We start from the raw sequence: 23,089 nt of genomic DNA on the forward strand, positions 1-23,089 counted from the left end.
TTTAAATTATCTGCTCTGCAAAACAGATAATGAGTTCATGTAAGTACAAATTAATGCAATGAAAACTTGCTGCTTACAAATGGTGTTTAGCTTTTTTCTAATTTTTTAATATTTTTTTCTAATTTTTCTGATTTTTTTCTAATTCCATTTATCCATATATATTGGAGACCCCAGGGTTTTATTTTAGTAAAACTAGTATAAATGGAGCGATTACCATATTATTCCAAATTCAGAGTGACATTTCTAAGATTCATACAAAGTGGAGCCTATAATGAACGGTAAAATACTAGTAAAAAATTTATAGTAAAAACAACAGTGTTTTATACCAATTTTAAGCACAGTAAAGTTTTGATCACTCATATATAAAACATGTTAACTACTGAAAATTTAAAAAAAAATGAAGAACCTTAATTGTTTAATAATTTAATTGATAGATTAAAAAACAGGTATCTGTGTAGGATAAGATATAATTTGAGGGAGCATGAAAACAGACAAATGTTGACAGAAAGTCACAACAAAGATCTCAGAAACCAAATGATGTGCTGAAACAGGGCTCATAATTCACAATTTTTGAATAGTCTCATGGCTGGAATCAAATGCCAGTATAAAGTAAAATAACTTTCAGCAAAACTGCACTAAAGACTGTCGAGTTCTCAGCTGAAACCAAGAGCTGGAACAGTATATAAGGTGCTAGTTGAAGGCATGTTAGAAACATTTTAGTAGAACAGAGAATTATTTGTAGCAAAATGCCAGAAATTGCTTAGATTCTTTAATTTTTTGCTTCCTTGGTAAATCTGTAGACTTTAACTTTATATATGGGACCAGAGAAGAGGGAGGAATAAGAGTAAGGGATAATAATAAATAATAAGAAGAAAGGAAGACATATTTGCCTTAAGAGAACAGATAAATTATACTTGCATCTTTCTTCCTTTTCTGGAAGAGAAAAATACAAGGACAGTGGTGTTGGGAAACATAATGGGTTAAGTTTTGTTACGTCATTGATGACATGGAAATGCTAGGGAATGTTTATTTATCGAATATTTGCCAACTCAGAAATCACAGTCTGCGTATCTTAGCCTCTTGTGCATTCAGTAACTTGTCATTTATCAAAAAATCAATCTTTTTGTGTTTTATTGGCAGTACACGGTGTGCATTGATTATAGACTGTCATCTGATTAATTAGGTTACTCATGTGTTAAAACTTGTCATTTATCAAAAAATCAATCTTTTTGTGTTTTATTGGCAGTACACGGTGTGCATTGATTATAGACTGTCATCTGTTTAATTAGGTTACTCATGTGTTAAACCTAATTGTGTCTGTGTAAAAAAAGCCCCCAATAAACAAAAGCAAAAAACAAAAACAAAAATTAAAACAAAACAACAACCAAAAAAAAAGGTAAACCCCTCCCAAACCAAACAAAAAATAAACAATAAAAAGAAAACAAACAAACAAAAAAACAAACAAACCCAAATGCACAAGAAATGAGGGCTCTTTTTATTTTTCTTACTGTTTACCAAAGAATCTGTCAGCATCTGTTAAATTTGAACATTAACACGAGTGTTGAACCGGAACTGTAAAGGCATACCTCTCCATACCCCTGTTAGGAGAGCAGAGAAATCTTTGCTTGAGAATGCCAAGAAATCCAAAGATACTCATGGTTTGAAAGAAACAGATTCTTGGAAACAGACACATGAGTGACTACTGCAGTTGACTCAGAGTGTAGACAAGGAAGCCCATGAATCACAGTATTTAAACAGGTTGGGTATAAGTTTCCCTGTCTCTCACACAGTTGTCTTGATTGACAGCTGATTACTTTGAGATAAGTGAGTGAATAAAAATTAAGTAAACTCAGTGACTTTGGGTCCAGCATATTTCTGATCAGTTGTCTTCCACATTTTTAATTACAGAATCCCCTTCACCTGCAGATGAGTTTAGAAAACTCACCAAGTTCTGATGCTGATGTCACTTTCTCAATCCTTGCAATGAACAATTGGTATAATTTCAGCCTGGTGCTATGCCAGGAAGAGTGGAACATCACGGATTTTCTCTTCCTCACACAACAAAGCTCCAAGTTCCACCTGGAATCCATTATAAACATCACAGCAAACCTCACTTCAGCCAGCAACCTGCTGAACTACTTACAGTTTTACCTGGAGAGCATCAAAGACACAACGTCTACCATGGTGATGTTTGGATGTGACATGGAAAAAACACAAAGGATTTTTGAAATAACTACCCAGTTTGGTGTGATGCCTCCAGAACTTCACTGGATTATTGGGGATTCACAGAATGTGGAAGAACTCAGGACAGAAGGTTTGCCACTCGGTCTCATCGCTCATGGCAAGACAACACAGTCAGTCTTTGAGCATTATGTACAGGATGCAATGGAGCTGGTAGCAAGAGCTGTAGCAGCAGCCAGCATGATTCAACCTGAACTGGCTCTTATTCCAAGTACAATGAACTGCATGGACACAGATGAAAGGAATATCACTTCAGGGCAGTATTTGTCAAAGTAAGTTTTTCATTTTTTTCTTTACTTGTAGATAATATCTATGGTATAAAAGAAAAGCAGTTTTTCTGCTCCTCCCTACCATTTTCAGTGGCTTAGCTATTACACTATTAGCCCTCCCTCACACACATTATTTCAGTATTTCTTCCTGCTTCATTACGTCTGGGCAAATAATGAAACAACTTGGCCACAGAAGGGAATTAAGCCAGTCATAGAAGAAGACACTGTTCCACAGAAGTAGAGATCACATAGTAAACATAGGCTGGGTTATAGAACCTGAAAGTATCTTGTATTTATGTTTATGCAAATAAAAGGAAAAAGCCACGGCTGGTGTCAAATTCTCTGAGGTTTTGAGATACCTGAGAGGATACAAAACACAATAAGAATATTTGTTCTACCAAAGCAATCACAGAGTATAAAAGCAGATGTGTAGCCCGTGCTAGTATCCTTTCCATGGAAAAGAAACAAAAAAGATGCACCTTGGTCACCTAAGGGATCACTGCTCCTCATGAGAGCACTCAAAACTGCAAAGGGCTCTCTCTATCGCTTGGCTTGGGAGGCTTCTCTTTCAGCTTCTGCTACAACTATTCTCATAGACCACTGCATGTCATTATTCTGAAGTTAATCCCCAAACTGCTTGGGGATTCACATCTAGAAATATTATGTGGTTTAACATAAGAGAGGGAAAATTGCATGTTTTTTTTTTTAAACAAAAAGGTCTTTGCAAAGTGTGTGAATTCATCAGCTAGTTTACATTCAGTGACTGTTGTATGTTTTCTCTGCATTGCACCTGGTTTTCAGTCTACAGGTTTTGCTGGATGGAGTTAGAACAAAAGTTCTTGAAGATTTTTCTGTGTCTGCACCATTTTTTACATTATAACTGAGATGTGTCTTCACAATAATGTGGTAACAGCACTGCTCAAAACACAACCTTCTGAGTCCCTAACAATTCCTTAGTCAGCATTCATCCATAACTTAGGGGTCAAAAACTCTCAAAGAGTTTTCAGAGAGTGAAACAAGGCTTGGCAATAAATACTGCACTGGCTTGCAATATCCCCACTGACTTGTGATATTAATTTTGTCTCATTATTCTGGGTACTTTAAGTAGATCACACCTAAGTTCCTGAAAAGTAAAACTCAGCAAGAGACTTCTTATTACAACAATTCTGAAGGCAGTAGTTTTATGAACAGAATTTTTGAGGATTAAAGGACAAAGATAAAGAAAATCAGAATTAAAGCTCTTGAAGGTATTATAGAATCATAGAATAGTTAGGGTTGGAAAGGACCTTAAGATCATCAAGTTCCAGCCCCACTGCCATGGGCAGAGGCACCTCACATTAAACCATGTCACCCAAAGCTCTGTCCAATCTGGCCTTGAACACCACGAGAGATGGAGCATTCACAGCTTCCCTGGGCAACCCACTCCAGTGCCTCACCACCTTCACAGTAAAGAACTTCTTCCTTATATCCAATCTATACTTCCCCTGTTTAAGTTTTAACCTGTTACCCCTTGTCCTGTCACGATAGTCCCTAATGAAGAGTCCCTCCCCAGCATCCCTATAGCCCCCCTTCAGATACTGGAAGGCTGCTATGAAGTCTCCATGCAGCCTTCTCTTCTCCAGGTTGAACAGCTGCAACTTTCTTCATATGGGAGGTGCTCCAGTCCCCTGATCATCCTCGTGGCCCTCCTCTGGACTTGTTCCAACAGTTCCATGTCCTTTTTATGCTGAGGACACCAGAATTGCACACAATACTCCAGGTGAGGTCTCACGAGAGTAGAGTAGAGGGGCAGGATCACCTCCTTCAACCTGCTGGTCACGATCCTTTTGATGCAGCCCAGGACACAGTTGGCTTTCTGGGCTGCAAGCGCAAACTGCCAGCTCATGTTCATTTTCTCATATACCAACAGCTCCCTGTTGCTCCTGGATGCTGAGCTTCCCCCCACTCAGGTGTTGAAGGCATCCTTTCTTGAGCTACTCACCTCAGCAATTGCAATTCCTGCAAAATATTTCTTCAGCATTGCTTTCTACAGAAAACTATTAGCTCTCTCATGAAAAATAACTGCTGTAACTTTAGTTGTATTTTGGGAGACAATATGCAGTTTCACATCTATGAAATTTCCTATCCCATCATCTCAGTAAAGGTATTGTGGAAAGAAAAAAAGGATCATATGCCTAGCCTTTCTTTCCCTAGACACCTGCATGTGGACCCTATTAAAGACAAAATAACAAGTTAGATAAACCTCTGTCCTAAATCACTGCAGCTGTTTTTATAGTGCATGAGTGAAATAGATATCTGATGGCCTATACTGATGTTAGCAGTATAACTATTAACTGTGAGTGGTACCAGTAATTTCTCAGGTGTGAAGCACCATTGAGTGACTTAACTGTGACCAACCTTGCTCATTGCACAAGTGCTTTAAGGCAAGTGGTATGCCTCCAAAGCTGGTGTTTAACTGAATGTTTAATGTGGGTGTTTTTCTGCCCAAGTGAACCCATCTGTCTTGATACATAGCCTTGGAGATGCAGTGGGCAGGAATGGAGAAGACAGTGACACAGACCTTCACCTACTGCAGGGTGTAGTTAAGCTGGCACAGCTGACACCTGAGCTTTCATTTCCGAAACTGCACTCAGACATTGGCTGTGCAGACATTTAAATGCCACCCAGAAGCAGACTAATGATTATGAACAAGACCAAGATCTGCTCCATGGCAAAGTATGCTTTTATCTATGTAGACATGGATATACACATGCAAACCTCTGAAGATTATGCTATTGTATGTTTCCATCTGTCATTTCTCTTACAGTGAGATCTATTCCCTGATCTATTCCTGCCTGCTCATGGGAGGAACATCCTTGTTGATGGAACAAGGCATTAAAATTTCAGAGCCTCATCTTGTCTTACAGTTTTAATTAGTCTTACAGCTTTAGCTGACTTTACAGCTTCTTGAGTAATTTCAGTAGCTTGTTATTTATTTGCCCATTCTAGTTCTTGCCTCCAGTAAACTTTCCAAGAAAAATGTATAATGGCCAAGCCATCAAGCTTGAAAGAAAAAGAAATAATTTCCTTAAATCATTCTTAAAGGTGCTACAAAAAAGATCGATGCTGCAAAAAGTACTGCTGAAGCTGTAATAAGCAGTTCTTATAACAAAGCACATGAAAATCAAATAAATCTGAAATGAGGAAATGACAGACTTTGGACTCATTGTCAAACTAAAGTGAGGCTGGTAAAGCTTTGATACAGCTATCACAGCCTATCGGTGTGATCATCAGCTCACACATATTGACATAGCATCAAGGAAGTTCATTCAGCTGTCAGACTTGAGGATCTAGCCCTTCATATTCTGAAATTTATACACATCATATTTCCATACAAATCTGTCACTAGCCCTATAGAAAAGATACTGCTCAGGTATTGGCGAAGTGTCTATGCAGTACTCAGCACTTGCAGTTCCCAAAGATTTACACTGGAGATTGCTGGCTTAAATAATGTAGTCAGATAGTCATACCTGTTTCCTAAAATTACTGAGTAAGAGAGTTTTTACATGAAGTCCCTGGCACGAGTTTCACTAGCACTGCATAAAGCATATGCAAATTATTACAACCATAGCCAATCGTGTATAAAACAAAGTGTTCTTAAAATGTATCTCCCACATGGTTCCCCTCATTTATTTTGATTCATGTCCTGAAACTACCAAAACATGCAAATCAGCTGCAGAAGTAAGCAACTAACTCCATGAGGTGGCCAAGTCACACATTTAAATGCTACTAAATCTCTGATGAATATATCAAATAAATAAATCTCAAATATTTATTTGGTTTTCATCTGCTTTGTTGTAAAATCTGCTTATTACAGCTTCAGCAGTACTACCATACTCTAGCAGCGATCTCTTTGTAGTACCTTTAACACTTCTAACACAATTCAACCACAGGACATGTACAGAGGGCTTGGTTCTCATGGGCACACATTTCTACAGCGAAAGTCAGAGAACACAGTGCATGAATTTCACTGGTTTCATTCTACTTAGGGAAAATAAATGTATTATTCCATAGCTTCATCTACTCCCAAAGCACCTGGTCTGCAGCATTCTGATATGCAAGTTGTGCTGTGGCAGTAACATGGGGACAAATCCATCAGGGCATAGTTAGCTTATTCCATCTGAGGATTTGTCTCCCTCAATTTTGTCATTTTGTGAATTGTTAATGCTATTTTCCACACTTCTTTGTTTTTTCCACACAATTCTTTCAAAATTTTACATTCAGACTCATCTACAGTGGTTTTACTATTACTGTCATAGTTCAGCATGTAAGCCTAGCAAGGCTTCTAAGAAAGAAGTTGCAGAATTTTTTACAAAGACTGAGGAGAAGATACGAAAACCGTATAAGTTTATGAGCACAAAACCCTTTCTTTAGTGCTTAAGATTGCATTCTATAAACTTTGCCTTGATAGTGTTTACAGGCACAGACATGCAAGTAGACCATCAAAAATGAAACACAGGGTAGGAGGAAGGGATTAGTCAAACAGTGGCAGACACCGCTGGTTAATCAAGTTATGGTATCATTTAGCTACCGCTAGACTAAGTGGCAAAGGATTTTAAACCATATGTATGAGTCTGACCTGAACTCAGCCTACTCAAAATAGACTGCCTCGGAAAAAATCTGAAGCCATGTCAGAGAAGGCTGTCACACACACAACCACACTCAAAACTACATTATTTGGTTCTGTAAATTTACCCTTTGCTCAGGACAGAAACTGATATGATTTTGAAACATACACGGTCCAGAGTTTTAACCACTGGAACTCCATTAAAACTCATCAAAACAGAAGGGTAGACACAAGGCAGAAGTATGCATGCACATACACTTGCTGCAGATTTATGCTTTTCAAATCAATTTAAGGTTATTTTTTATCTGCTTTAACTATCGGTAAACCACACTGCTTAATGTTTCTATCTTGCTTATTGAAGCTGGAATGACAGCTATAGTCTTTATACTTCTTTCAATACTTGCTTTCATCCAATTCCCAGAACTAATGTGAGGTGTTACATTCTACTGTGACAGCTAAATAGTTTGTCTTCTGAATGCCTCTTTCTGAAACATGTGTGCTTGACTTACTTTACACCATATTAGCAGCAATTCAACTAAGTTGCTTTTTATGGAATCGCCATACTAAGACTTACATAGTCCCTGCAAAATGCATAGCAGCATTCTTATTAACGGAATACAGTTCAGATGGTCATGATGTTTACACTAAAATGGATTTTCTCCTTCCAGCTCAGCTCCTTGCTCCTTTATTCATGTTGTTTTAGCCTCTTTGATAATGACTTAACCAGAAGCTGAATTACACTTAAGGGAAAGACAACTAGTAGCTAACACTGCCACCCAATACAGAGGAAATACATAACTTTATTGTGAATATCTGGAAAAGTAAAAGCCCAAAAATCTCAGTACAAAATGTGCAGTGCAAAGCAGGGACATTTCATGAGACCTACACTTTTAAGAACCCTACTTTTGCACATGTTTTTAAAAAGTTTTGGTTTGGGTTTTTTTAGGTTTTTTTTTAGGTTGTGGTTTTTTGGTTGTTTTTTTTTTTGGAAAGAATTAATCCTGACTATCCTAGGGCAACCATCTTTCACTGAGTCCCTTTCTTCATTCTGAAGTGGCTAACAGTGATTTACCAATACCAAATTTGCATTTTCAAATCCAGATTTGTTCACTTCAGAGTGCTTGAAAGCTGTTGACAGCACTTCAGTAGCCTCTCTTATGTAAGCTGTATCTTACTGAAATTACAGGATTTTTCTTGGAAGGACATTTTGTACATAATTTCCACTCTTCCATTTTCATACGTATTTTTATCTAGGAAGCTAACTACCGATCTAGGGAGTTCAGCTGCTTAGAACTAACCTATGTTTCATTAATTTGTGAGGCAAAGGTAACTGAAAAAAATGGTGTTTTCTCACTGATTTTTCCTTGTAAGTAAAAAGAATATCTCTCCTGAAGAGTTTTCATTTGCATTAGATAATGTAGGAGAGCATATCCAAGTACTTTGGTCAGAAAGTAAGTGGTTTGTTCATCATGCCATAGGAAAGCTATTAATGATCCAGGTGTTCCAACAACATGCACAATCTATTCTCTTAAACATAAATTCATGGTGACTTAAGTTAGCATGATGGCTTCAGTTGTCTGCTTCTTATTACTCTGCTGTCTCCCTCGAACAGGTTTTTAGCCAACACAACTTTTGATGGTCTCAGTGGCCACATTAAGGTGAAAGGCTCCTCCATTGTCAGCTCAGAAAACAACTTCTTCATCTGGAATCTACAGCATGACCCTGTTGGGAACCCAATGTGGACTCGTCTGGGAAGCTGGCAAGAAGGAAAGATAATAATGGACTATGGGATATGGCCAGAACAGGCCCAGAGGCATAAAAATCACATGCAACATCCCACCCGGCTGCACCTCAGAGTGGTAACTCTCATTGAGCATCCATTTGTCTTTACAAGAGATGTAGATGATGAAGGTCTTTGCCCAGCAGGGCAGCTGTGCCTGGATCCTTTGACCAATGATTCAGCTGTGCTGGATAACCTGTTTGAAATACTTCGAGGAGGGAATGACACGATTCCCATTGAGTTGAAGAAGTGCTGCTATGGCTACTGCATTGACCTGCTGGAGAAGCTAGCTGAGGATATGAATTTTGATTTTGACTTGTACATTGTCGGTGATGGAAAATACGGAGCCTGGAAGAATGGCCACTGGACAGGGCTGGTGGGAGACCTTCTTGCCGGCACAGCTCACATGGCAGTGACATCATTTAGCATTAACACTGCCCGCAGCCAAGTGATTGATTTCACCAGCCCTTTCTTTTCTACCAGCTTGGGCATCTTGGTGAGGACCAAAGACACAGCAGCTCCTATTGGAGCCTTTATGTGGCCACTTCACTGGACTATGTGGCTGGGGATATTTGTTGCTTTGCACATCACAGCGATATTCCTCACCTTATATGAGTGGAAAAGTCCTTTTGGAATGACCCCGAAGGGAAGGAATAGGAACAAAGTCTTCTCTTTCTCCTCTGCTCTGAATGTCTGCTATGCAATCCTGTTTGGAAGAACAGCTGCCATCAAACCCCCCAAGTGCTGGACTGGAAGGTTTTTAATGAATCTCTGGGCTATTTTCTGTCTGTTTTGTTTGTCCACATACACAGCAAACCTGGCTGCTGTCATGGTAGGAGAGAAGATCTATGAAGAGCTGTCTGGAATACATGACCCAAAGGTAAAGCATGCCTGTTGTTATTAACTCAGACTTTTCTTCTTCCCTGTCAAAATTCACTGCTGCATAATTTATAGTTTCTAATAAAATCAAAAAGTAATCTGTGTGTACAACAGCAGTGGTACTACAATTAGTTACTACCTGACAGCATTACAGTAGGAAAATTCAGTGAGAGGGGATTTTTAAACATTAATAGAAGTGGACTGGGTGGATGTCAAAGATTAAGGGTGAAGGGGAAGTTGAAAGATTTTGGTGTTGCTCAATGCAGAAAAGTGGCTTCTACATACAGATTAAGAGTTAAGAGTTTGATTTCAGTTCTGAGTCCCTTTGGCTGTTGTTGTTTTCATCAGTTGGATGATTTGAGTCATCCTGAGATCTACTCAAACAAAACAATCACACTGGAGGGAGAGAAAACCACTGATGTTCTAGGTAGGATTTTGCAGTAATTTCACAGGCTATAATGGTTCTTACAAAGGTGTTACTGACAAAATTAGCCATGAATGCTAAATCAGATGGAACAGAACTGAAATCTTTTGAAAAACCCTACCTTCTCCATCAAAACAGTAGAATTCATTTTACAAGTAGTCAGACATTTGATTTGCAATGTTGTTTCTGCTGAGGAACTGTCATGGGAGGAAATGAATTATTTTGTATACAACCCATCTGCAAATAGCTCAAACTTCCTAGTACTTTGTGGTAAGGCAAGGAAAAAATGCAGAAGCAGGACTGCCTCTACCTACACTCTCCTGAACTCCCAAGAGGGAATGAAGGAATCTTCAGCTGGAATTCAAGTCTGGTCATTTGTAAGACATTTCTGATTTTATTTGCTGCTAAGTAATGATCATGAAAACATCCATGCAGAAGGGTTTGTTTAGAGAAGGCAGGGCACATGAGAAGGCATCCTGTTCACCTAAAAGTCATTGTAGGGGAGAGGGTGGCAACAGCAAATTTCCTTTGTTTGGCACTTTCTCCAGTGAAGGTGTGGTTGTATTGTCCACAGTTTTATACTTATGACCTTGGTACAAAGCTTTGAAACCATTCATCATTAGTTTGTCACAGGTGAACTGAATCGATACAACATTGTGCCACTGGAAAAGGTAACTTTAAGAACTCAAGAACTGAACATTTACTTTGCTTTCATAAACTGTGTATTTAATTGTTACATATGTCTTTCCAGACAGGAAAGGCTAAGCTCCATCTGTTACATTAGTAAAACCTTGCATTCAGACTAATGACCATACGGTTTTGACTTTGTGAGTACAACTTCTGGTTTATTTCCTCCAACTTTATCTAGATAGTTGCTACCAAATATATTTTAAACAAAGAACAATACTCTTTGTTGTTGTCTTGAGGCACTCTAAAATTGATTTATGGGTTAAAGCAAGTTGATATTAATAATCTGACCTTCTCACAGAAAAAAAATAGCATAAATACTACATCAATAATTTCATCAATTTAAGGCACAATTTAAGTTCAAAAATCATGTATTTGTTTTATTCAGAGCATTCTGAATAAGCAAATGAGATTCTTTGTCTGAATTTCCACAGCTCCAGGCATATCTGTTATAGTCTTTATTGTGTGAGACATAGCATTGGCTTTAAAATTAGGTTAGTCCTCTACTCTTTGCATCACCTAATTCATCAAATCAAATTACATCAGATTACATCCTATTTTTCTGCATCATTATTGTGAACACACATGAAGTTCCTAAAACAGGTATTGGAAAATCTCTGCAACTGCAACAAAATCATTATTCTAAAGCTGTACTGTAAAGGTTGGCTATTGAGTTATAAAATTGAGCGCAGAGTATTGAGTATATGAGGTGCTGAAAACACAGGTCTTAAGCACTGTGAGCAAAAGCACTGATGGTTCACAGTTAATAATGTCAGTGATGCCATTAAATCAGTTTAGGAAACGTTTGTGGCACAACAGTTGCAAAGGTACATGCACCACTTTTTAGTTAGTTACTTAAACCATTTTTTAATGTGATTTAAAGATTGGGGTTTTTCCCCCAGACCTGCTTACCTCTTTCTTTTCAGTGGTGGAGACTCATTTCAAAAAGAAGGCAGCAGGATGCAGAAGTAATCCTTTTAATGTTAATGTACTTTTAAACATTCTCCTGCTGCTCTCAGTATACATATGCCCTTCTACTATGCTTTTGAAATGTATTTAAAAAATAACGACCAAAATAGAGGGGCAGCCTTCCAGGGTGATGTAAGACATATAATTTCTTCGGGCTGTCAGCAACAGACAGCAAATCCCATCTGAGATTGCAAACAGTCAGGAAGGTAGGCAAGTTGGGAAAAATTTAAAGGTTTTTTTCAAGATTAGAAACCTGGTATCTAAAGTCAGTATTGCCAGGAATATCTATGTTCTCTCTTCTGGTTAAAAAAAAAACAGGGTTAGATACTGTCTGAATAAATAGCATCTGACTTTCTGCAAAAATTCATGTTACAACAGTGATATTTAATTGATCAAGCAGTACAGTGTTTTAGCTGTTACTCATTGCAGCTCAGCAAAGGGAGCATGGCTCTCCCTTGTTGCTGAAGTCTCAATATCACAACATTTTCATCAGAAAAATACTGCAAACCAGCAGCCTGCCTTTGGGCTGGTCTGATCATTTGTCCTACCCACCTGTAGTGGCCTGGAGACAGCTGGCTTTATGCCTGACATCTCCTAAACCTGTTTATCACCTTGTTTATTGTACAGCTCCTCAGGGCCTTGGTGATTATGTTATACTCAGCTATACCTGAAAAAGCCATGACCCAGTTTTTATCCTCCACTGGGACCAATGCACATTTCCACATTGGCAAGGTTAGGTTGCTGTAGGTATCTCCTTAAACAGATCTGGTGTTAGAGGAGCACATAGGGATGCAAACAGGGACAGGCAAGTCTAGGCAGCTGGCCACTGTTGGATTTTTCCTGACTCATAGGATGTGGTGGCATTACAGATCTACAACAGCAAGTGGAGTATGCAACCTCACAGGGATGGGTGAGCGGAAAAGGGGCACATTGATAAGCAAAGGGTTCTGGATACAAAAAAAGAGACAATCTGTTACCATTCTGTTTCAGAAAACTGGCTGGTTTTTCTTTTTGCCAGTCTTTTGACAAATCCAGAAATCCGGATACTTTATGTTTCATTTTCCACTATGGTTTCCATAAAAAGGTACTATATGCATGTGAGTAACCTGGGTTTCAGTGGCACAGATAGGGAAAAGAAGAAATTATCTGGAAGTAAACAGCAATGTCAGTGACTTTCTTTGCCCAGTGAGCCTGCAACTAAGGTCCATATCCAATAAAACTCTTCATTATCAAATCAAATAATAGGGTCTTGTATGACAGATCTCCCCAGGGAATGGGTTTTTTTTAGTAGCAAGAGGACTTGAAGCAGGGACTGTGCTTTCAGGCTTTTAATGAAAGAGCACATGTTGGGAGATATACTATAAAGTCAGGAGTGTGTTGAGCAGTTCAGATTATCTGGGGCAAAATAACTGTGGAAGCCCAGAGGAGAGAAGAAACCTTTCAAGCATTTCAACAAGAAAGCATACAACAGCAGAAACTGAGGAGCTGGACAGATTTTCTGTATAGTGGTCCAATGCCTGGTCTTTCTTTCTGCTAAAAGTGTCATTCTTTCAACAATATAATGAGCTTTTCAGATGCTGTCCCACCATTGTCACTTCTTTGACAGCTGTCAGCTTTTCTTTGCCTTGTTTAGGATACACTTGAGAAGCTGTGTCTGTTAATTTGCTGTGGTTATTTTTTTACTTCTCTGGGGTCACTTTACCTTCAAAACAGCTTTTGATAATAGCAAAACTTCTTTCCACATTGTATTTCGACCAAAAATACCTAACCCATTGAGATTCATTTAACAAAAAGGGCTAAACATGTGAATCCCACCATGAGCAATTTCACTGTGCTATCTCACTTCATTTTACATATCTGCAGTGGAGACATTATATATGATTTACTAAGTCTACTATGCTTTTATAGTTGTTTGGGAGAGGTAAGCACATTGGGCTGCTGTTGAAGACACTTAACTTCAGGACAAGATCACCTAAACCATCCCCTGAAAGTGCCTACTTCTCTCCATCATGCATGGTAGTGTATTAGCATGACCAGCACTGATGTCTGACAAATACTGTAGACATCTACAGTTATTCTGACAAGCACCATCCCGCAACAGCCTTGCTGTGCATTTCAACAGCCTTGGTGTGCTTCAGGATTAGTCCTTAGAAATCTCTGCTTCTCTTCTAATCCATTGTCTGAACAATTGCTCTTAAAAGCTGTCCCTCTTTTTATTACGGAAGTAAGCACTTGGAGTAATAATCCAGGCAAGATACTTCTGAGATTTTGTTACTCAGGAATTCAGTACGTACAGTCCACCTGATTTTTGTTTCTACATTTAAACTCTAAAATATGAGGGTGCAAGCTCTCATTTCTGATATATTAAAATCTCAGTTAATCTAGTGGCCTTATGGCCTTTACCATATCAGTTAAAGACTGTATTAAAACAGTCCAGAAATATCAATGGCAAGTAGCTGCATATGAGCTTTAGCAATACCAAATCATAGAAAAGGAAGGGTCCAGCCACTTTATAGGCATTTTTCATTACTAGACATGTGATTCAAATACTCCTGCATTTAATGATATTTTCCATGAAGTTCAGCAAGCTTTAAAGTGAGGCCATAACTGTTGTGTGTTTATTGATAAATTTTCTTCCTGAAAAAGGGAAGTCTTGTAAGAACTGCACTGAAGAAAAGGCTCTTAGAGACTGCTGTGGTCTTTCCCTGCAGAAATATAAGATGAATCATAAGAAGCGCCACTTGCACTTCTGTGCATTAAATATGTAATGAAATAGCATGCATTACTACTACTCATTTGAGTTAAAGTTTGAAGTACACTTAAAACTACTCATTTAAGTATGCATTAAAGGCATTAAATTGTATAGGAAAAAAAAAAAAGTAACAAACTCAGCAGAATTAACAGAAATCTTACTGCTCCCATGTGGTTTAGTATCTGTAGAAGACTGCAGGATTCTTTTCTTTTTGCAATTAAAAGAATTGGCTGCAAAATCTATAGAGCATGTATTTTTGTGCAGGAAGACATTAGACACGGGAAGGTCATGACTCAACAGCATCAGAGCCTGCTAATTAAGAGATTGTGCTTTTCTGAGTATTAATGAGTTGGTGAAGGATTTGAACTCAAGAGGACTTTAAGCATCACAGACACCAAAGGAAAAAAATCTCAGACAAAGCATAAATACCAAACTCTAGTCAGAATATAGAACAGGCATTGCAGAGCAATCACATATAGGAATGACAGACACGTGCAGTTAACGGAGGAGATATCTTGAGCTCTTTAGCTTCCCTATGCAATTTACGGTGGTGAACACTTGACTCGTTTAGCTTCCCCATCACCTCAGTAAAGCTTTCTTGTAAAGTTACGTCTTCGAGGACTCAAAATCTGTCTAGCTGGGATTTTTATTACTCTCATATCCAGTTTATCAGTCAATGCACTCAAATGTTCTCCAAATGAAGTTTCCTTTCCCATCAAGACTTGATTTTTTATGCCTTCTTGCCAATAGTTATCTTTATTGTATCTTTGTCCTTACTGCTGCAGATCTTCAGCTCAGAATGCCTTGTACTGTCACATACTGTCTTGGCCACTCTTTAGCTCACCATACTAATTGCTTGATCCAAAGAATGTAGGGGTACTAATGGAAGGGAGGAAGTCCTGCTGTCTTCAGTCCGTGTGGTGCGTGTCATGAAGGTAGTTCTTTCAGCACTAGAAGTAATTAATGTGTTTTAGCATTTTCTCAGCTGTATCTATGTCAGTTTTTTACTTTCAAGTTTCAGTGTACCTATATGTCATGTCATTTTATAAAGAAGAAAAACAAGCTCACCACTAGAAATAGCAACTGCATCATAGATGGAGCTCAGAACCTTGCAAGAAATAGTGCAAGCAGAGAACTATGAGGAGGTGTTAATGAAGTAATTGGCAAAGAGATGCAGAGAAGAGTGAAGATGCATGAGGCTGATCTTATCACCTGGCAGATGCAAGGTACAGCATCATACAGCTGACTTAGCAGAGTTGAGGATATTTATTATAGTTCACAAAAGTCGCAGCCATTGTGTTCTATAAACAGAGACCTGGATAGTAGCCTGGCTCACCTTCCTAGTGATAAAAGTCCTCAGTCAGCTACTACACCTATTCCCTGGATTTCAGGGATGTCAAGGAATTAAGTCCTCCAGAAAAAAAAAAACAAAAACAAAAACAAACAGTAGTTTTCATTCAATACAATAGGATTTGACTGAACACCAGATAAAGTCAAATACCGTTGACCATATTTCACTGTGCAGGAGGTCAAGGCATCCAAATGAGTCCATCATTTTTCTTTTGCACTTCATGCTTAACACATGCCTCCTAATCACTTCCAAACAGATTCCATGAAGGAAAAAAATAACATTTAGTCCCAGTGTTAGATCTGTCAGTAAAAAGGGCTCCTCTAATTTACCTTCATTTGACGCTTTTGATCCAAAAGCCAGTACAAATAACATATTTTAAAAAATATGTTATTTATGTTATAAAAAAAATACTGCCCTGGTAGACAGTTCCACAATCTGCAAGTGGAATCTTCTTTTGTCCTAGTAACTGATAACCCATTTTGCAGCATGAAACCTTTGCCTGTTCCTTTCCTGGAAACCACTGAGCACCATCCTTGCCTTACAAGTTTAGGCAGTGTCACCACAGAGGATGGTGTTCAGCCCTGGTACCTGGGGTCAATTCCCATACCAGCAGGGGGCGGGAGGATTAGTGTGGGCCTAATCAACCAGCAACTGCTACAGCAGAGTTTGTAAGAGAAAGGATATGAAAGATTATTGTTTTAAAAGCAAGAAAGCTACCTACATTTCAGGCTACTGTCACATTAGGTTTCCCCCTTCAGCCCTCAGTTGCTTGTAGAGATCTGTGATTGCTTTTTTATCTGCAGACCTGAGACTTGGGATGGAAGGACAAGAGGGTTTATTTAACCAGAAATCTCCCATGTCACTGTGATAGTTCGAGGATGTATTCAGCCAAACAGGTCTCTCTCCTTTCCTTCTAATTTGAAAAGGACTTCACCTGCCTTACAGCCACACTAACACTATTTTGCAGGAAGGAAGCAGAAGAACATGGTCAATGAAGTGACTCAGTCTGGAGCATTTTTATGGCTGCATTATGCTGCTGAAGTATACTTCAGACTGAAGTTACTGAAAACTGATCTATTTCCTTTGGGAATTACAGCCCTTTTTTTTTTTTCCTGAGTCTGTTCATTTCTCTCATAATAATTTACACTATCTTACCGTTCTCAGCTGTCCTGGAATAAATTGCAACTCAAAGATCCCTCTGTTCAGAGAACTCTGTAATGAAACAGGGATAAACACACCTTTAAGTTTATATTCACCAGAGTTCTCTTCTTATGCAGCTTTTCGTACTGCCCAGGAGTGCAATCTTCAGAGATTAAACTATCTACCACAGACTGGAGTCCCCAGTCTCATCCCTTAGCTATACAGCTTCTGCAGCATAGAGAGGAGTAAAGCAGATCTTCTAGTTAATAATTAGTATTCACACAGGGGCCATCAATACAGATGTTTAAGCAGATACCTATGTCAGTTTCTTTTCACGTATGCTATTATTGCAATGCGGGAGAATAAACTGGACTGTGCATTTGTTCTGGAATTGAAACTGCTTATTGACTTCAATGAAGCTGTAAAGATTTATGCCAACTAACGACCTAGATGGGTTGGGTTAAAAGAGACAGGATTTTAACAAAATCTGACATTATTCTGGCAAGCCAAGAGTCAGCTCCACTGACACATTTTGCAGCAGAAAAGGGAAAGCGACCTTTCAAATGTATTCTGCACACACCATCTCCTGGAGGCCCTGGGAACATCTCCACTTCTCAAGCCTGAGCACATGGGACAGTTTCTGAACAAAGCCTCCACATCCAGAAGTTCAGCTGTGAATTTTCAGCTGTTAGAATCTGAAATTATGTGCTTCACTGTGAATAATTTTCTTTTCTTTCATTTCCCTCTGCACCCCATAAATATTCACCAGTTAGTTTTCAAAAACTCTCGCAGATAAGTAGAGAAAAGCCCATGGCCAGAGTTCTACATTGTTTGGGTTTGTTTTAAATTTTGTTTGCTTTGTTCTTTTTCCCCTGAAACTTTGCTTAGCACTGACAATTGCATTTCTTTTATTAGTGGGTCATGAGAAATCTATTAGCAGCTAGACAAGCAGTTAAATGCGTTGGTTACATAAGGCAAGATAAAATGCAAGAACTTCATATGCTAAAGACAGAAGACTCATTGCAGAATAGCAGATCTACAAAATCATGTCAGTTCTTCCCAGAAGAGCTGACCACTTAATGCTACCCTTCTCCAGCAATTAGCAACTGACACTGAACAGTTTTTCAAGATTCTGCACCAGTTCCCTGGCAGAAATCTTGCAGTCACTAACAGCAGTTCTGCTCATACATGACACATCCATTAAATACCACGCCTGGTGTTACACCAGGTAACTAGCGCTATCATGGGACAAAGCTACTGAAACTTGTTCATGCAATTTTTCCTCAGAAGTTGTTGTGTTGTAACAGTTAGGAAGGTGTTTTCAGCCATAGTCCACCTTTCTATACACTGTTAAAATTAAAAAGCAGTATGGTAGGTGGTGGTAAAAGCCAAATCCATGCTGATTCTGCATCTGTCACTGCAGGATGCACTCCATTCTGTACTGGGTTGCCCTTTTCTCATTTCCCTCAAAGAATAATTTATGTGTTGAATTCAGTAAAGGAGAGGCTGACTGAATGAATGATGAAATCATTTTAATGATTTGAGATGCCAGTTAGAAATCAAGTTCTTGAAGTTTTTCCTCCAGCCAGCTATCAAGATACACAGAATAGTTCTGAATTAGATTCAGTGAGACAGTTAGTGCACCCCATTGATCAAGTACTGGCAAAGCATTTCCTAGATTTCAGTCACTTAGATTTTCAGCCACTTCCCAACAGTTTTTCTTTGTTTAGACTTTTGTTGTCTGTTCACAGCTCTCAGCAAGCTCAAACTCCTCAGGATCAGAAGACAATATTGTGTTGCTTTTTTGGAGCCAAGACCATCTTTTCACTGAAGCTTTATTCTGACCACCTAGGGTTCTTACACACTGCAAAAATACATGACAACCAAGAGTAATACAGACCAAAATGACAGCAGATATGACAACCAGGGCACCAAGGAGGGAGCCTTTGAGCCAAGTCTTACAGCTTTGCAACACTGAAAGGTCGTACAGAAGCCAGAACCTGCTAGAAAGACCTCAAAACTCAACAGCCCGATTTTGGAGTGTGTCAGCGTTAACTGCTGGAAGCATCTCATGAATTTTCGGTTTTACATCCCAACTTGCATAGGAGAATTCTATGTTTGAGTCTTTTCAAGTCTGAGTCTAGGCATTCTCAGCCTAGCTGATGGCACTGAATGTAGTGGCACTGTTTTACGTAAACTGGAATGTGCCAAGTAATGCAAAATCTTGACATTCAGGATTGTATTTTCCTGTTCTTGCTCCTGTGGTTTTCTCACATTGGTATTTTCATGCATAATTGGCACCCCGAGCCATAGATGTATGCAAATATCAAATTCTTCTCAATATCTTCCCAAATAAAACAAGTTTTCCACTTCCTACTCAGCAGATGTGGTAACAACAGAAGACAGAAACCAAGAAGATCTAGAAGTGCCAAGCCAAGGAAACTGGTAGCTGCAGTATCTGCTTTTGGCAGTAAGCAGCATAAACATCATTTGTCTAGTAGCACAATGCTATACAAGGTACAGAAGACTCTCGAGAACTCTCTAAGGTTTTTTCTGGCACTGTCAGCTAGATGTTCTGTGGAGCTCTTGAGTTTCATAAAAACTACTTGACCTGCCTGTCTTACACTACCTGACCTGCTCAAGTGACCCAACAACCACTTCACCTCCTCAGCAGTTGGAGGTGTTCACATTACCCCTTGTTTTCTTAGTGTAAGAAAACATTACCCTTTGTTTGTTTTCTTATCCACAGTATGTTTTCTTCAACAGTGAGAACTGTTCCTGGAAGTACCAGCACAGCACATACATCCCACGGTAGATACTGTCCTTAGAGGCCACAGGGACAGCACTAGTACCCCAATTCCCAAAAGCATATTCACTTCCAAAGCTTTTCAGCCTTTCCCCTGCACCTTCACTCTGAACTTCCCAGCAGCACTTCCTAGTCCTCCCTCCCAAGAGTTCTCTCTTCACAGAAGATGGGTCATCTTCTCTCCGACTATCTGACCTGTGCAGCAAGATCCTCTCCCTTTGCTGTGAGGTCTCTCATGACCATCTCTTGAGTGTGCCCCACATACTGACCCAGATCCAAAAAGAAGGTCACTATGTGTCTCACAACTTCTTGGGCAGTATCTTTCTTGCAGTAGGCTGGGGAGATAGTTCTAAAAATTTGGGATGCACCTGAGTAGTATGACCATTCATGGCATACACCAGTGCTTAAGGTATAAAACTGAGTTTACTAATACGAAAACTGTGATGTCTGGTATTTGAGCTGCAGAAATTTTGTTAACTGCCAGAAACTTCAGCTTTCTGGGGAAAGCCACTAACTAGAAACACTAAATAGCTTTTTAATCCCTGAAAAAACACTGTTTTTTTAACTATTCCATTTGTATATTCATGTACACAGTTACATTGCCCATGCCATTGGCATTCCCCTGTTTCTCCCACTCAGCATCTCAGCTGAGTCTGCAGTTCACTGTGGTGGCCTTTCTAACTAACATTCAAAGGGCTGGTTAGTCAGTAAACACTAACAAGTCCCACGCATGGCAGCAATGCTTAGCTCCCGTGCAGCGCATGGAGAGGCTGCTTGGAAGTACCGAGCCTGTACTACTGGCTGAGGAGCAGTTACCTTCTACAGCAGTGACCCTTTTTAAAAACAAGTGATTTCCTTTGCTCCCAGGTCTTCAAAAGGGAGGTCTGGCAGTTGAAGAGGGATGTATCATCTGTACCCATAACTTTCTTTACATCTGGTTCAAGGAACTGACAAGCCGAGACTTCAGTTTTTCCTGAAAGGCTCTCTAGGTCAAAACAAATGCTGTTTTGGTTTGTTACAGCTGTAGATGTCTGATTTTGGAGGGACCTTCTAAGGTTACCTAAGCTGAGTGCCAAAAAAACTCATGTCTGGGGATGGATCTGCAGCTATTGCATTCATTTATTTTTAATTATACTTGAATCACTAGCAAATCTCTGGCTTCTCTATGGATGCAAAAAGTACAAACGGTCCGACTGTCCATCCATCACCAGCTTTGTGATGGTTATTCACCTTCACACTGACTGAACTTTGAATGAAAAAACACAGGACTATACACTGAACTGTACTATCCACATACCAGTAAATTTTGAGAACTATTCCTTCTCAGTAAGATAGCTTTCATATTTGCTGTTTCTGATAAGAATGTAACTGTCTCCCACAAATCACCGGTTAATTAAAAAAAAAAAAAATCTTGATTCTTAAAATTGTGACTCTTCAAAAGCTAATTTTTCAGAGTTCAGGATTTCTCTGAAGCCCTAAATATTAGGATTTTGTAGTAGTTTAAAGAGAACTGAAAGACTGACTCTTTCAATATAGGACACTTAAAATGCAAGAAACATGAAACAGAAAATGAGAAACAGAAAAGATAAAAAAAGAGATAACTAATAAGGCAAGACTCACAGGAAGACTATGACATTTACCTATAATGGCGGGGCAGAGATATTTTTGGTTTCCATCTTTTCATAGACTCTTCCCAGGAGAGGGCTACAAAAAGAAAGGGGCAGTGACAACTGATGAGCCTTGTTTCTGTCATGAGATTTTTATCTTCTGTGACACTTAGCAGTCTTAGTAGATTAGCAGCAAAGACAGTGGAGGTAGTCCATTATTTCCTTTTGGCATCATTTTGCATTGTTAATCCACTATTCATGAAGCTGCAAGCAAACCTTTTCCACATGTGGATAGGCAGCAGTGACAAAAAAACTGGAAGTCCCAAAAGGCATAGAGGATTAAAACACTATTAAGATTTATCCTTCGTAAAAGGAGTCAAGGGTCATTAAATACAGAGTTGCAAACAAATAATTATGCTTAAGAAAGCATAGATTACCAGAAGCAAGTAGAGCATAAGATGCAAGGGATCACTACATAACTTCTTTACATAGACTTTCCAAAACTTCCCACCAGACATATGGTGTTGCTTGCAACAGGATATTAAGCCAGATGGAATTTTAATCTAATACATGTTCCAATATTGTCACCTTTTGAGGTGAAATTTGACAAAGTGCCCAACACAAAGCAAAGCATGGACAGTCCTCAATAAAGCATTTGGAACAGAAAATTGCATGAAGGTGCAGTTCACTCTCCCTTTTGTTCTAGTCTTTCTCACAGAGGCTTAAATATTTATCTAGATGTAGACACTGGTGACATTCTGATTGAGGGATACTTTCCAGTGAAGTCAGGATCACCAGCTGCACTTGACATCATTAGGTGGGCCACAAATATCACAACCAACACCTAAGTTGGCTTGGAAGGTGGCACTATGGTTCACTTCTGAGACTCTGGGTTTTCAGTTTCTTCACTGAAACTGCCAAGAAATAAAACCAAAAAAATAATGCTGACTGTGGTGACCATAAGTTTCTTGGGGCATTGAGTGTATGGAACCCACTCTAAACTTACTCTTCAAGCAGGTTATCTTCAATGTCTCTAGGGCAGACCTAGATTTGGGTTGACAGCATTGTGCTGGAAGTCTCCATGATGTATTGTCACAGCACAGCTCTCTGCTATTTATGTCTTCTGGCACTTGAATGTTGCTTCCACACTTGCAGGCAGGAACATTTCCCTTTGCGCCCACAGTCCTTCTGGCACATCACTATGGCCAGCTCCAGATGGAGGTACACTGTGCATTGCTTGTTCTGTGGTCAAGTCAAGAACACCTCTGAAAACATAGCAGGACTTCCTCTGTGCCAACAGTCTTGTTCCTGGGTTGCAACACTGGGACCTGATCAGCAGAGCACGATGTGGAAAGTACCTGCCCCCTTTACAGATGAAAATTAGCAGAAAGGCAGTATATTAATATCTTCCAAGACACTGAAATACCATCCAAAAGATCTTTTTCTGTTCCTTTTCAGACTGAACCAGATGACTCTGCATTTACATCCAACCTTTGTTATTCTTAAATACACTTTTTCATCCATGGCGTCATTGAAGAGAACAGTGGGAAATGTCTTTTGTGCAGCTTTGTGTTGCCC

The 23,089-nt window shown here is 39.2% G+C and overlaps 1 protein-coding gene across 2 annotated transcripts in view; it reads left to right on the plus strand.

The window, feature by feature from the left end:
- Positions 1-23,089, plus strand: part of GRIN3A (glutamate ionotropic receptor NMDA type subunit 3A) — a 75,921-nt gene that overhangs the window by 32,309 nt on the left and 20,523 nt on the right. For both annotated transcript variants that reach the window (XM_061455092.1, XM_061455091.1), the window contains exons 2-3: positions 1,909-2,513; positions 8,729-9,776. In XM_061455092.1, coding sequence (XP_061311076.1) covers positions 1,909-2,513; positions 8,729-9,776 — 1,653 coding nt within the window. The remainder of the gene's footprint in view (positions 1-1,908; positions 2,514-8,728; positions 9,777-23,089) is intronic.

Source organism: Pezoporus flaviventris, unplaced genomic scaffold, assembly GCF_033815535.1.
Source record: "Pezoporus flaviventris isolate CSIRO_AGI_PZ_B2104156 unplaced genomic scaffold, CSIRO_AGI_Pfla_v1 ptg000018l, whole genome shotgun sequence".
In the NCBI taxonomy this organism is placed as follows: Eukaryota; Metazoa; Chordata; class Aves; order Psittaciformes; family Psittacidae; genus Pezoporus; species Pezoporus flaviventris.